The sequence below is a fragment of the Felis catus genome, chromosome C1 (genome assembly GCF_018350175.1).
Source record: "Felis catus isolate Fca126 chromosome C1, F.catus_Fca126_mat1.0, whole genome shotgun sequence".
Taxonomy (NCBI): Eukaryota; Metazoa; Chordata; class Mammalia; order Carnivora; family Felidae; genus Felis; species Felis catus.
The window spans coordinates 4,895,312-4,909,605 of record NC_058375.1 but is presented as its reverse complement, the minus strand read 5'-3'; the positions used below and the strand labels follow the sequence as shown (position 1 = coordinate 4,909,605).

Sequence of the window (14,294 nt, the reverse complement as noted above, 5' to 3'; positions counted from 1 at the left end):
GGCTAGTGGAAAGTCAGAGAGAACGCATCCTGAAGGAAGGTACACAAATTAAAGGGAGGGAATGACTACTGCCGACTGGGGGAGGCCAGGGAAGACGCTCCTGGAAGTTTCCGAAGTTCCAAGGCTACCATGACCTCAACGTCGATGTGGGAGAACGCGGGTTCTGAGCCAGAAATGCCGCACCGTACAGACTGGCGGGCGCGTGGCGAGTCTGGGGGGGAGCGGAGTGAGGCAGCATGTCCACGCACCAGAGCCACACGATCATCCACGAAAAGCAAGAAGCATTGATTCTATCAAAAACACAAGGCGGCAACACACCGACTCGCCTGGCCCCCTGAGAGCTTCAGCTGCTCGGCCGTTTCACGAGCCAGCTGACCTCCTTGTCTCTGCGCTGCTGCCTTCCAAACTTGATCTGGGCTCCATACATGTTTGCGGCTGGCTATTTTAAATATACTCCATCGGCTGCAAGCGAGATATCTATTTATCTTAAGGCTGCCAGCAGGGCTGGAACGATCTGGCATCGCCATGAGGCAGCCCGTTATCTCATGCCCTGTTAATTCCTAATGCGGTAACTACAATATCATTCCTACTTCTGAAAGAGGTGCTTTTTTTTTTTCTTTTTAATATGTGGCCTAAGTGTCCAAATAAAGAACATCACTTCTAATGAGGCTGAGTCCAAAAACATAACCTTGTTACCGCCTCTGCTGTGCTCACAACAGGCTTCCGGCTTCCAGGCAGTTCGTCGGGAAGTCAAAGCAACTCTTCCTTCTTGGACACGGTACAAACGTGTCAGCAAAACTAAACTTTCTGTTCGCTGCCGAAAATTCCAATCAGAGGGGATGACTGACATTTCTGCCAGGCAGATGGTCCAGGCCGGGGGTTCCTGTCCACCACAGCACCGGCTCAGTGGGGAAGGATGCCTTTGTCCATGCTATCCACAGTTGAGCCAACGGCCTCTGTGCAGTGCCACCCACTGGTTCCAAAGGCAGGACGTCTGTGGCGAGGCGTGCCTCGTGATCAGAGCAGAGAAGGCCTGGTCTCCGGGAGGCGAACATCTGGTCTGCACAGGGCTGGGAGAGATTCTGACATGTCGCAATTCTGGCCACCTGTGGCTTTAAATCACATTAGCTATTTTTCAACAGACCCTGTCACTGCCCCTTGCTATGTCCCACCCCAACCTGTTACTATCTAGCTCCCACCAGTGCCTCGTGCCCCATGTTTATGTCTCCTCTTTACGACCAAGTCTGCCTCAGGTGCCCTTCCTGTAGGTTCCACGCAAGGACTCCCAGCACACTCCTGGTGACCTGGTGTTAGAGTAGCACACTTGATTTTGTGTCCTGCCGTGAGATAGGGAATGTTCATGTTCACGTCACTGCACCTTCAGTACCTGTCACAATGGGGGAGAAAGCACCGGACAGCTGGCTGACAGATGGACGGTCTGTGCTGACTTGATCTGAAAAAAACACAAATCCCCCCAGGAATGCCCAGGAGCAACTGATGTCTGGGCAAACACTTTTGCCACAGAACCAGGGGAACCTTGGCTCAAGTCCCACCTCCACACTGATTTGTGGCAGGATACGAGGAGGGAGCAACTCTGTCTGAGGCTCAATTTTTTCATCTATGATATGGGGATAATAATACGTACTTTAGACAGATGTTTCGATGGGGGTTGAATGGGATAGTGTAGCTGGTGTGTATGGAGGAGATTCATAAGCCAGCGGCCATTGCTATACTAAGTGTGTGTGGCTCCTGTCTGTTGTGGAACCCTAGCAGCTAAGGAGTTGGGGGGTAGACAGCCAAGCGCTGGCCTGGGTTCTATACCCGGCACTCTCAGGAGAGAGGTGTGAACACCAGGCAGAAGACAGCACCATAAGCTTCTGGGACCAGAGGACAGCTCTGGGATCTTGAAAAGTATGTGTACTCTTCCAGCTTGGCCCAAAGACTCCACCCACCTCACCTAACCCGGGGTGTGGCAATACTGGAGGCAGGGGACAGGTCAGATCTCCCCCTCTGCTCTCAGGGAGTCTCCTACCCCCACAGCTCCCACCCTCATCAAGGCTCCAGATAAGCAGCCACGAATGTCCCTGGGGTGCAGAGCCAACCTCAGGCCTGCTAAGATTTCATCTCCTGAAACGCTGACATCACATCACAACCACCTTCTTTTTCCTCCCTGCCAACCTTTGTCGTCCCTGGAAACCTTATCGAGCTGGCTTCTCCGTGGCTTACAGACAAGACAACTAATCGTGGACTTAACAGCTCGTCAGCTTCAAAAGCGGCTGCCCCCATCCTGTGCCTGGCTGAGAAAATCAATGTGCTTTTGAGTTGCCGTGTGTTCCTAGGGCCCCAGCCTCCGAGAACAAAAGAAGCCGGACTGCTGAGCGGTTCCGTGGACAGGGCTGGCAGTTTTCCTGGCCTGAGGGAAGGCTTATAGCAAGTGATATGTTAAACGGTAGATCCAAATATCTTTATCATGCCCTTGAACTGAGGAAACCAGCTGAGGTGGTAGAAAATCACAGCTCCAAGATCCGTGAGATGCAAAGCTTCATGTGTGTCCCCATGGCAATTCCCTGGCTGGAAAGGACCACCTGCCCACTGTCCCCGCATGACCTCTGGGCTTCCTGGCCATTGGTCCAGACCAGGGCAAATGCAGGAAATGTGCAGTGAGGTGAGGGCAGCCCTTGCCAAAGAGGTCTTTCTCTGGGGATGTTTGAAAACCATGCCCTGTGGTAGACAATCCATCACGAAGGACACCTGCTCGCATGAGGATGTGCTCATCCCCACAAACAATTAAGACAGATTCCGTTCAGACTGAACAGGGCACCGTCTTTTATCCATCCGTGTACAGAGGGGCACAGAAGAGATGGGAATTCTCAGTGCTGCTGGGCATGTAATTGGCACAGCCACTTGGGAGCAATTTCACAGTGTCCAGCAAAATGAAAGACACTAAGGCCTCACACCCGCCAATTCCGGCAGGCCTGGGCTGCACACGTGTACAAGCAGACCTGTATGAACATGTCTCCTGAAAGCACTGTGATGCTGAAAAGCTGGACAGAGTCTAAAAAGGCACTGACTAGGGCGTGGCTCGAATGCTCCTGCAGTGGAAAACTATAGAGCAGTTAAAAGGGATGAGAGGTGAGTGTCAACAGAGACGGAGCTCAGACCACCACGCCAAGTGAAAAGGGGGAGTCCAGATAGACTATGTAAGTAACGCACACAGTCCTACCCAACTTCAAGAGTTTGGCTGATCGCCCACCTCACTAGGAAGCCTCTCTGGTCATCCCAGTCCATTTGGGATCCTCTGGACACTTGTCCTAAAGGCTCAGGCTTCTGTTCTTCTCAGCCGCCAGTGACTTTCAGGTTTGTCTGCCTCTTTAATTTGACCATGAGTCTCTGAGGCAGAAAATATGGCTTCTGTTTTCCCTGTGGACACTGCAGGGCCCTGCACAGAGTAGGGCCGCAGTCAGTGCTCAGCGACTGACTCAACGGGACAACTCTGCGAGCTGAGTGGAAGAGGCCACCACACCACGTGCCTGCCTGGGGTGGCCTCACTCTCCAAGAGCCGGAGAGCACACACCTCGTGTTGCTGACCAAGGGTCTCTAAGCCCGTCTCCCATCCCCACTCCCCACCGCCACTGATGCTCGGCAAGTTTCCCTCGCTGTCTGGCCCGTTCCCTGCCCTTGCGTTCCGAGGGTCCCGATCTCCCCCATACAGGTGTCTGCACCCGAGACTGCAAGCGTGAGCCACAAAGAACTCCAAACGCAAATATGGTCTACAAATAACCACCAATCATTCTGATTCCATCCAGCGACAATTCTAATTTATAACATGGGAAGAAAATGAGCACTGTGGATTTTTGTTTTGTTTTGTTTTGTTTTGCCCCAGGCTTTTGAGCTGCTGCTGAGGAAGAATTCCACCCCACTGCTACTTACAACCCAAAGTTCCTGATTTACGTGTTATTGAAGACGAACTGTGCCAGAGAGCTGCAGGCCCAGGGGCCGTCTGCTGCAGCTCTGGTGTGAGTTCCCACAGACCCTGGTAGTCCTGGAAAGAGTCCTGTGCGGGTCGCAACCACGCTTCTCGCTTTCTGCCCACCCGGCCCAGCCCCCGTGCCCTCGGGCCCCTCGAGGGCTGATCTGCTGGCCCCATCACCAATCGGTCCTAGACCGGGGTCCATAGGAGTGCATTCAGGGCGATCCGCATTTTAATGTCTCGTGAGTTGATTAAGCCACACTGTGCAAACACTGAACACAGGAGAACATAGGAAAAGTGGGATTTCTCATATTGGGGCTATTCTTTGCTCATCACCATAAAGCATTGTTATTGGGTGTTTAAAAAAAACAACCACAAAAACATAAAACAGAAGTTATCTCTCTCTGTGGGGTAATATAATAAAAGCCACCGGATGCTATTTTTAACAGCCATAAAAGCACATGATTAATACAGAAAAAGTCATAATGATAAAGTGTGTCACGGAGAATGTCGGCCTGGAGTGTGAGCTGTTGAACTCAAGAGGGCTTATCGTCCAGGTGATCAATCCTGGCATGCTAGGGGACCCAACACACCAGCGGACTCCAGGATCTCTCTCTTTGACCCGCGTGAATTGCCAGGTGGATCACAAGCCACCTTCTCGGCTCCTGACCCAAGACAGCACCATCCTCGCGGGGAAGATATTTTACAAGGATCAAGCAATGCAACGAAGTGTGTGCTCGCTAACTAGCAGCCACGAATGTACCACGATTCATACCCTCTCCCTCTACCGCTGTGACACACGGCTTAGGCCTTCCAACAATGAAAGGACCCCAGGAGAAAGTCTCCATGGCCACCCGAGAGTCGGAGCCTGTGGTCTCAGAACAATAGCAAAACCACCACACTGCACCTTGCCTTCCCCCAGGATCCAAACCGAAGTGTGCACAGATCCCAAGATGTGCCCAGCAGCGCCCACCTCCACCCCAGCCACAAGAACCCCAGCTGTTCATCTTTAACACCTCCGAGCTCTCTGAGGTTGAAATGCCCAGAAGGAAATGGAAGAGGCTGCCAGCAGAGGGAGTAAAGCCAGGCTCTGGTTGGAGATCACCAGATCCCAAGGGACCCACTCAGCAAAGGCAGGTCCAGGCCACCTGGACGGGGAGACGCTTCACGAGGCTCCTTCTTCCCTCACACCTGCAGACTCTCAATGCACCTGCAGCCTTCTCCGTGATAGATACAACACAGGGTTCTGCAGGAACCTTGCAAATCCCAGTCTATGCACCAAGGACTCCCAAGAAACAGGACTGCTTTAGTTAAATCTGGCTTTACGGAAAACTTGAACGGAGGCTATTGGGTAAGAAGGAAGAAAAAAAAAAAAACAGCAAACGGGGGGGGGCTTGGCAAACAGAAATGCTTTTGACAGAGGTGACTGGCAGCAAATTACTCCAAAGCGATCCCGTGTCATTGCAGCCCAGAAACAACATTTGTGGAACAAGAGAGCCTTTCTGCCCTTTACCTCCACTCCCTGGACCTTGAGTTTCATGTGGTCCTCTCTGGTCGTTTTCCCGTCTTTCCTCTTTTTCCAGCAATACCCATCCTTCCTGTATTTCACCTTCTTCCTGTTGTAGAGGATCATTGAGCCATTCTGTGGTCTGGAAACAACAAATGGTTAAGTTACCAAGAGAACCAAGCAGAAGAAAAATTTATGAAGAAAGATATCGCGGACCAGGAAAAGTCTCTACAGAAAAGCAATATTCCACATTTGCCGGAACATAATTTTTCACCTTTTATTGCAGCTCCCTGGATTAACCATGTTTTATGGCCAGCCAAAATTTGCTTGTGGATTTGGTACCTAATGAATTAAATGTGTCAATGATAGGCTTAAAAAACATCCCCTTAGTAATATCCAGCATCTAATCAAGATATACGACGTGGGGGCCCGAGCTCCGTGCTGAAAAGTAGAAGAACAGCAAGAGAAAGCAAAAAGAGCCGGGGGTGTCGTGGCAGACTGCAATATCTTATCTCTTGTAGAAAGATTTTCTACACATCTTTTAATCCATCACCCAGCATTAGGAAATAAATAAGTTTAACGCAGACGCTAGATGACTATGTTAAGAACAGACCAATGGAAGAACTAGTCGCCCAGGCCAAACGCTCTTGATTCATTGCGCGCGTTTAGATCGCTGCAAGATTCAGAGCAACATCTATAGCGCTTCTTCTCAAGTCAGCTAAGTACCTGATTCTTTCACATTTGGGCTTCGGCTGTCAGAAGGCTCAGCCCTGTCAGGTCAATTTGTCTATTTGGTCCACGACCACCGTACCTTAGGAAAATCGTTGGCTTCCCGCTCGCTAAACGCTGAGAGGGGATGGCCACTCTTGTGCCATTCCAAAAGAACAAACAGAGAAGAACCGTGAATTGTCCTAAAAGAAGTCACGAACCAACCGAAGAGAGCAGAGGATGTTCACGCGCACCTCCGCAGCTACAGAGGGCACACACTTTGGTTTGGAAACGCCAAGGAGAGAAACAACTAAATTCCTCTGGCAGCATGTGCTGTGGCAAGCCCCTTCCAGAGCGAAGCAGCAGCAGGTGTGGGCAGATTCAACCTTCAAGGAAGACTGAGGCTGCCCCCGAAAGCAAAGAGTACGTCACTCGCTCCCCATGGCCATGCTACCCCCGGCTGAGACCTCAGCACAGGAAGGTCACAAATGAGTCTATGTGTCCGGCAGACCAGCACAGGCACATCTCACTCCTAGCCTTGGCGTGAGAGCTCCTTACACATACAAGGCAAAGGAGGTGGTTTCTTCCAATGCAAGTGGGCGTCTGTGTCTTTGCGACAGTGGTTCCTCGTGGCCTGGGGCAGGAGCCTGTATCCCAGTCTTTCCTTCCTCCTCCCCCAACAAGGGGCCATTTCACAGTCAGGCACAGAACACTGGCTAGTGACGTCTTACTACATTGTCTGGGGCAGGGGGTGGGAGTCACGCCAGGGTGACAGAGGCTAACTGTAGTTCCCACCCAGACGGGCTGTGTCATTCAGCAGCGAGCTGACTGAACAGCAATTCCATTGGAAATTATAGACTTTCAACAGCGACTCCCAACACTTCATTGTTTGCCGATCACGGTGCAATTGGTTTATGTCAGTGCTGGTTTCCTCCCTGAGTGTGGCCGACTAAAACAATTGGGAAATAGCTTCACAGGCTTGTCACAATGCTGTCACCTGACCGTTTGTCTCGCACTTACGAGTCTGCACTGAAAACCTCACAGTATTCATCCATTTCTAGATAGCAGGGAGGCTGGAATATGGGGCCACCTGGGCCTGCCTCTCTCCACTCCGGCCCTGCTCATGGTACCCAAACCATTGGAAGGGCCCCGAAGTCCAACTACTATGCTCAGGGCCAGTGCCTCGGGAATAAGCGAAGGAACACATCTGATCAAATAGACGGTTCTGCATTTGTCCCGCCCCCTCCACGCAGGAATGAAGACATCCACGGGAGCGTGCAAGGAACCCCATCTGCTGAGGAAGACACAACATTAATCCAGTCCAGCTTCTCGTGAGCCAAGACAGCTACACGCAGAGCTGCTCCACAGCCCCACTCTTTCTAGACATGATCGGCAAACCTCAGCAGAGCGTTCAGGCCAACTGTCCTCAGATCGTGACTGGTACGACCCAAAGAGAGTGAACTTCCCAGAATACTGTCACGTCCACAGTCAGAACCACAACTGTTCCCACCTTAGGAAACCCATTTTCCCCTGGTGACCTGCCCTTTGCATTCTGAGAACGTGAGAATGGCCCTGTCATCCGACATTTTGAGCTGGTCATAATCCCGCAGGGAGCCCAAGTGGCCAACTTAAATGGCCTTAATAAATGGAGTCGTCATTTTAACTTGCAATAATGAGCAACCTAATGGTGTTTAATCCAGCACTCTGATTGTATTAGAACTTGCTTCTGCTCTGTGTGATGGGGGTAGGTCCCTCCCTCCATAGTTCTCGGGTCCTAAGAATGGCAAAGAGAAAAACAGACCGCAGAGGGGCCCCACAACGTGAAGAAAATGAGGCTGAGCTGCCAACCCAGAATATAATCAAGAACAAGTCGGAGCTGGTGGGAAGGGGTCCAGGGAAGGAGGGATGGGTGGACTAGGCCCCACAATAGGGGTCCAGCCGGGGGAGGGCTTTACTACATCTCACGGCAGCATAAAGGCAGCACCCCCCTGAGAAGAGCAGGGAAATGGAAATGGAGCTGAGGACAGACGGCAGTGGCAACAGAGAGTCAGGTAAGAGGGATGGAAGTCCTTCCACTTAACGATCCCACCAAGTCCCAGTCAGTGTCTGGTGTGGGAGGAGCAGGCCACGTGCGTGTCTGCACCTGTGTCTACACCTGTGTCTCTGTCTGTAGGTCTACACCTGTACCTGCGTCTATGTCTGTCTGCATCTCTATCTACATCTGCAACCACACGTGTGTATTGATGTTGACATCGGCACCTACGTCGACATCCATAGCTACACCTGTATCTGTGCCTTTATCCAGGCTGTTTGCATTCTCACCACAACATGATGAGGTAAGATCATCACTACCAACAGATGAGAAAACCAAGCCCCTTGTAGCCACAGAGTGTCTGAGCAGGATTCACTCGGACTCAGGGTGACTCCAGTATCTCCCCCAAGTCTACTGGTTTAGCATAGATTGTGGGTGGGGCCAGTCTTGGTTTGCTCCCCTGACTGGGTGATTTAATACCCTGAAAGCACGCCTCACCCAGGGGGTGGGGATTTGGTGGGTGAAGTCCTGGCCCCCTCACTCCACAACTGGGCAATCCCAGGCCTCCTTACCCCACACTCAGGATGACTCTGGGTGTTCTATATGATCTTCTAGAGCCTAAGTGCCAGTTGCCCAGATGGAGACCTGCTGGACAAGAGCCCTCTATTTGTTGTGGGATTTTTTTAATTTTTAAAAAATGTATTTATTTATTTTGAGAGAGAGAGTGACCAAGCAGGAGAGGGGCAGAGAGGGGGCAGAGAGAATCCCAAGCAGGCTCATGCTGTCAGCATACAGTCTGACGTGGGGCTCGAACTCATGAACAGTGAGATCCTGACCTGATCTGAAACCAAGAGTCTGAAGCTTAACCAACTGAGCCACCCAGACGCACCCATGAGCCCTTTATTTGTATTCCTCCCCTTCCTCTCTCACCTTCATGCCCCGTACTGGTGCTTCCCAGGACTGCCTCTCAAATAAGCTGTACCAGAGTCTATCTATCTCAGGGTCCCCTGGGGGAACCCGACTGAAGCTGACCATCTAAGAGATCCTCAGGGAAACAATCCGAGACCTCCAAGGCAGCAGCCAGAGAAATATCAAGAAAAAAACCGTGAGCATTAGGGATGCTTCTAGAGGGAGGCTTCTAGCCAAATAACCTTTTTATCTGAGACACGAATGGCTGGCAAAACCAGTAACACTCATGCAATATGGTGAAAAGATCATGGGATCAATGGAAAAGGTACTGAAAATTACAAAAGTAAACCAGCAGATATAAAGTTAAGATACATAATCAATAGTTTGTGTGTGCGTGTGCAGTGTGTGAGTGTGTGTATATCACACACACACACACACTGCACACACACACACACACAAATGAGACAGAAGGAGTGATGTGTGACTTCTTCATATATATACTGTATGTCTTACATCATACAGTAAATGCTATCAAGAAAAAAGAAAACTAAATACTTAGGCATAAATTTAATAAGACATTCCCAAAACACAAGGAGAAAAACTATAAAAATCTAAAGGACAAAATAGGTTTCAGTAAATGCAAAAACATAACATGTTCTTGATTAGGAAAAGCAAAAATCATAAAAATGTCCGTCTTCCAAAAATTAATCTATAAACAAAATGTAATGACAACAAGAATCCCATTAGGGTTTTTTTTTCTGGGTCTAGAGAATCTTATTACAAAAGTTATGAGGAAGGAAAAAACACCAGTGATAGCCAGAAAAACTTTAATAAAGAGAACCAAAGTGTAGAGGCTAGCCCTATAGGTTATTAACACATTCTATAAAACCTCTATATTTAAAGAAGTATGGAATTGACATGTGAATACATAGAAAGACCAAGGGAACAGAAGAGAAAATCCAGAAATATTCCCACTTCCACATGCAAATTAATATACTTTATAATTTTTTAAATGTTTATTTATTATTGAGAGACAGAGAGACACAGAGCATGAGCAGGGGAGGGGCAGAGAGAGAGGGAGACACAGAATCCGAAGCAGGCTCCAGGCTCCGAGCTGTCAGCACAGAGCCCGACATGGGGCTCGAACACAAAACCGCGAGATCATGACCTGAGTCGAAGTTGGACACTTAACCAACTGAGCCACCCAGGCACCCCGCAAATTAATATGCTCTAAAGGAGACATCACAAATCAGTGGAGGAAGGGGACTGACTTTTTAATAAGTGATACTGGCATATGGAAAAAGATAAAATTGGATCTATTCCCCACACTGTAGAGCAGAATGAATTCCAAATGGACCTGAGATTTAAATGTTGTAAATAAAATCACACACTACTATAGGAGAAAACATAGGTGAATTTCTCTATAACCTGAAAGTGGAGAAAACTTCCTAAGCATGATTAAAAATGCAGCAACAACAGGTGAAAGACAGGTACAACAGAGAACATAAACATAAAACTGGCAGCATGTTCTCCAACGTGGCAGCACCATTTTGCTTTCTGACTAGAAATGAACGAGAGTTCCAACATCACATCCTTTCCAGCATTTGGCATTGTCTCATCTCTTGGATTATGGCCATCCTACTGGGTGTGTGGCAGCGTTTTAATTTGCATCTCCCTAATGATTAATGATATTGAGCATCTTTTCATGTCCTCATTAGCCATTCATATAAGTTCTTTGGTGAAATGTCTATTTGAATCTTTTACCCATTTTTAATTGAGTTGTGTTCTTCTTTTTGAGTTGTAAGAGCTATTTCGATAAAATCTGGATAGAAGTCTTTTATCAGATAATGGGTTTGCAAATGTTTTCTCTTGGCCCATGGCTTTCCTTTTCTTTATGGGTTTCTTTTAAAGAGCAAAAGTTTTTAATTTTGGTAAAGTCCCAATTTATCAATTTTTTTCTTTTATGAATCATGCTTTCAGTATCATATCTAGGATTATTTTTCACCTAACCTGAGGACACAGAAATCTTTTCTTGTGTTTTCTTCTGAGCTTCACAGTCTTAGCTTTCACATTTAAGTCTACGGTGCATTTTAAGTTAGCTTTTGTGTATGGTGTGAGGTAAGGGCCTAAGGTGATTTTTGGCACATGGATATCCAATTGTCCCAGCACTATTTTTGTTTGTTTGTTTTTGTTGTTGCTTTAAAAAAAAGGCTATCCTTTTCCCCATTGAAGTATGTTTGCATGTTTGATTAAAATAAATTGACCATAAACATAAGACTTTATTTCTGGACTTCATATTTTTCTCTGTTTTCTGTCCTTATGCCAATACTATACTGTCTTGATTGCTACAGCTCTGTAGTAAATTCTGAAGTCAGGAACTATATGTCTTTCAACCTTGCCCTTATTTTCCAAAACTGTCTTGGCTATTCGAGGTCCTTTGTATTCCTATAAAAACTTCTAAGGTAAGTTTGACAATTTCTGCAACACCAACAACAAGAACAACAATAAAAATGCCTGCTGGGATTTTGATAGAGGTTGCAGTGAGTCTAAAAATATATTTGGAAAGAACTGCCATCTTAACAATATCAAGTCTTCTAATCACTTCCAATCACAGAACATGGAGTGCTTCTCCGTTTATATAAATCTTTAATTTCTCTCAGTAAGACTTCATAGTACAGGTTTCACACTTTATAAGTTAAATTATCTAAGTCCTTTATCCTTTTTGATGCTACTGTAAATGGAACTGTTAAATGTTTTCGTTTGTTTAAATATGGGACGCTTCACGAATTTGTGTGTCATCCTTGCGTAGGGGCCATGCTGATCTTCTCTGTATCATTCCAATTTTAGTATATGTGCTGCCAAAGTGAGCACTGCAATTGTTTACTTTAAATTTCATTTTTAGATTGCTCATTTACACATTTCCACTTACATATAGATACACAGTTGATTTTTGTACGCTGATCCTGTATTCTGTGACCTTGATAAATTTGTGTATTAGTTCTAGTAAAATTTTTTTGCAGATTTAGGATCTTTTACATTTATAATCAAGTCACCTATGAATAGAGTTTTGCTTCCTCCTTTCCATTCTAGATGCCTTTTCTTTTTCTTCCCTTATTGCACTGGCTAGAACCTCCAGTACAATGTTGAATAGAAATGGTATTCAATATGTTTATTTGAATATGTTTATTCAATAATATGTTTATTATTCAAATAGAATAAACAACCCTGTCTTGCTCCTCATCTTAGGAGGAAAACAACCAGTTTCACCATGAAGTATGATGTGAGCTGTGTCAAAGATTTTAAATCATATAAAAAGGACACAGGGGGTGTGGGCAGGGGGCCTGGGTGGCTCAGTCAGTTAAGTGTCAGACTCTTGATCTCAGCTCAGGTCTTGATCTCACAGTTGTGAGTTCAAGCCCCCTGTTGGGCTCCACACTAGGTGTGAAGCCTACTTAAAAAAAAAAAAAAAAGACTTGGGAATCAACTTGAAGAAGCTCCTACTGACCAAAAATGGGCCAATTTAAGCATCAATAAGAATAACAACTGCTTTGAGTTAAAAAACGTTAAATATGTTTAAATCCATGAGTTCATAATGAACCTAAAGTGCACAAAAAACTAATTGATCATTGTTGGAGGAGGCTCCTGACCTAATACATTATTTTGAAAACTGAAGAAGTATAAGGAGGAAGAATCAGGCATTTATCTTACCTTTCCTGTATAAACTGTTCCTTTGAGTTAGCAAATTGCAAAAGAGAGGACTTTCTCTATAAAAGTATCCCCGCCAATAAATGAAGAAGTGAGAGAATTAAAACATCACCACTTTGCAACCCCTAATAATTAATGAATCATCAATTAATGACTGACATCACAAAAGAGAAACAACCAGATAGAATGTGTCCCTGATAGAAGAATACTTTGCTGTAACGGAAAAAAAAAAAGTTTTTTAAAAAGGAATTTAAAATTATTCAGACCTCCTGATCTACCACTTTATAAGGTCCACGAGGTCCACGGAGGACAGAAGAACATGGTAAAGGGAACCATGGGGATGCTGTCAGCGAAATCCAGACTGTGGGAAACCACAGGGCAGATAGGTGACCTGGATTCTTCAATGAATTCAGTGAAAAAGAGAGTAAGAGAATGCTAGAGTAGGAATATATAGATTAAAAGAGACAAGAGATGTGTCAACCAGTCACAATCTGTAAAAAACAAAAAAAAATTACAGCGTTTGTGAAACAACTGGAACAGTGATTGGATGTTTAACAATATCTAGAATTATTAATTTTTAAGTGATAATTGTAGTGCAGGAGTATGTTTTTAAAAAGAGACCTTATATTTTAGAGATATATACTAAAACATTTACTGATGAAATTGTATAGTGTCTACAATATGCTTCATGACAATGTGTGTGGTGGGAGGAGGAAACGTAAATGAAACAAGACTGGCCATGTGTTGACTACAGTTGAAAGTGGATAATAAGTATATAGGAGTTTATTACACTAGCCTGTCTATATTTGTAGATGTTTGAAATTTTCCATAATAGGACGTTAAAAAAAAAAAGATGATCATGGGATTTGAAGTGAGCTCTAGGTTACATCTTAAAGCTTGGCTCAACTCCTTATGAGCTGTGTGACCTTGAGCAAATTACTTGATCCCTCTGTTGTAGCAGACATAATGTATGAGAGGTGCCCGGCATGCCACCCACCACGTAATATGTGTTCTTCATAACTAATAACGATAAGAAATGTGGCCCCTTTTTGTAGGGGCCTCTGCCAGGGACAATAATGGAGGGATTTAGGGTGTAATGAAATGGCACGTTGTAGGGTGCAGCTGGAAAATTCACCCAGGGGAGAGGCTGTCTGCCTGTAAGCACTGAGGCACACACACTCGTCCGCCACTTTAAGGCAAAAAACATTTTTCAAATTAGGTACACTGAAGACAATCAGTAAATGAAGATCAGAGGGGGGATATGTTCTTGAGAGGTTTCATGTGTGGATATTAAAGAGGAATTTATGGAGCCACAGGGGGCTGCAGCCAACGCTAGGTTAATCCTACAAAAGGAATGGTCTAGATACTCTTTCCAGTGCTTGAGTCTAACTTTAGAAATCAGTGTCCCCTAAACAGCTCAGGTCCATGGCCCTTCCTCCTAGAACCCTCCCTTCCCCTATCAC

The 14,294-nt window shown here is 46.3% G+C and overlaps 1 protein-coding gene and 1 non-coding gene across 9 annotated transcripts in view; both read right to left on the bottom strand.

Moving 5' to 3' along the window:
• The window catches only part of CAMTA1 (calmodulin binding transcription activator 1), an 850,500-nt gene that overhangs the window by 423,826 nt on the left and 412,380 nt on the right, over window positions 1-14,294 (bottom strand). For all 8 annotated transcript variants that reach the window (XM_045035030.1, XM_045035028.1, XM_045035029.1 and 5 more), the window contains exon 6: window positions 5,484-5,619. In XM_045035030.1, the coding sequence (XP_044890965.1) occupies window positions 5,484-5,619 (136 nt within the window). The remainder of the gene's footprint in view (window positions 1-5,483; window positions 5,620-14,294) is intronic.
• On the bottom strand, window positions 11,891-11,997 carry LOC111562026. The gene has a single exon (XR_002745087.1). It is a non-coding gene; the product is annotated as a U6 spliceosomal RNA (small nuclear RNA).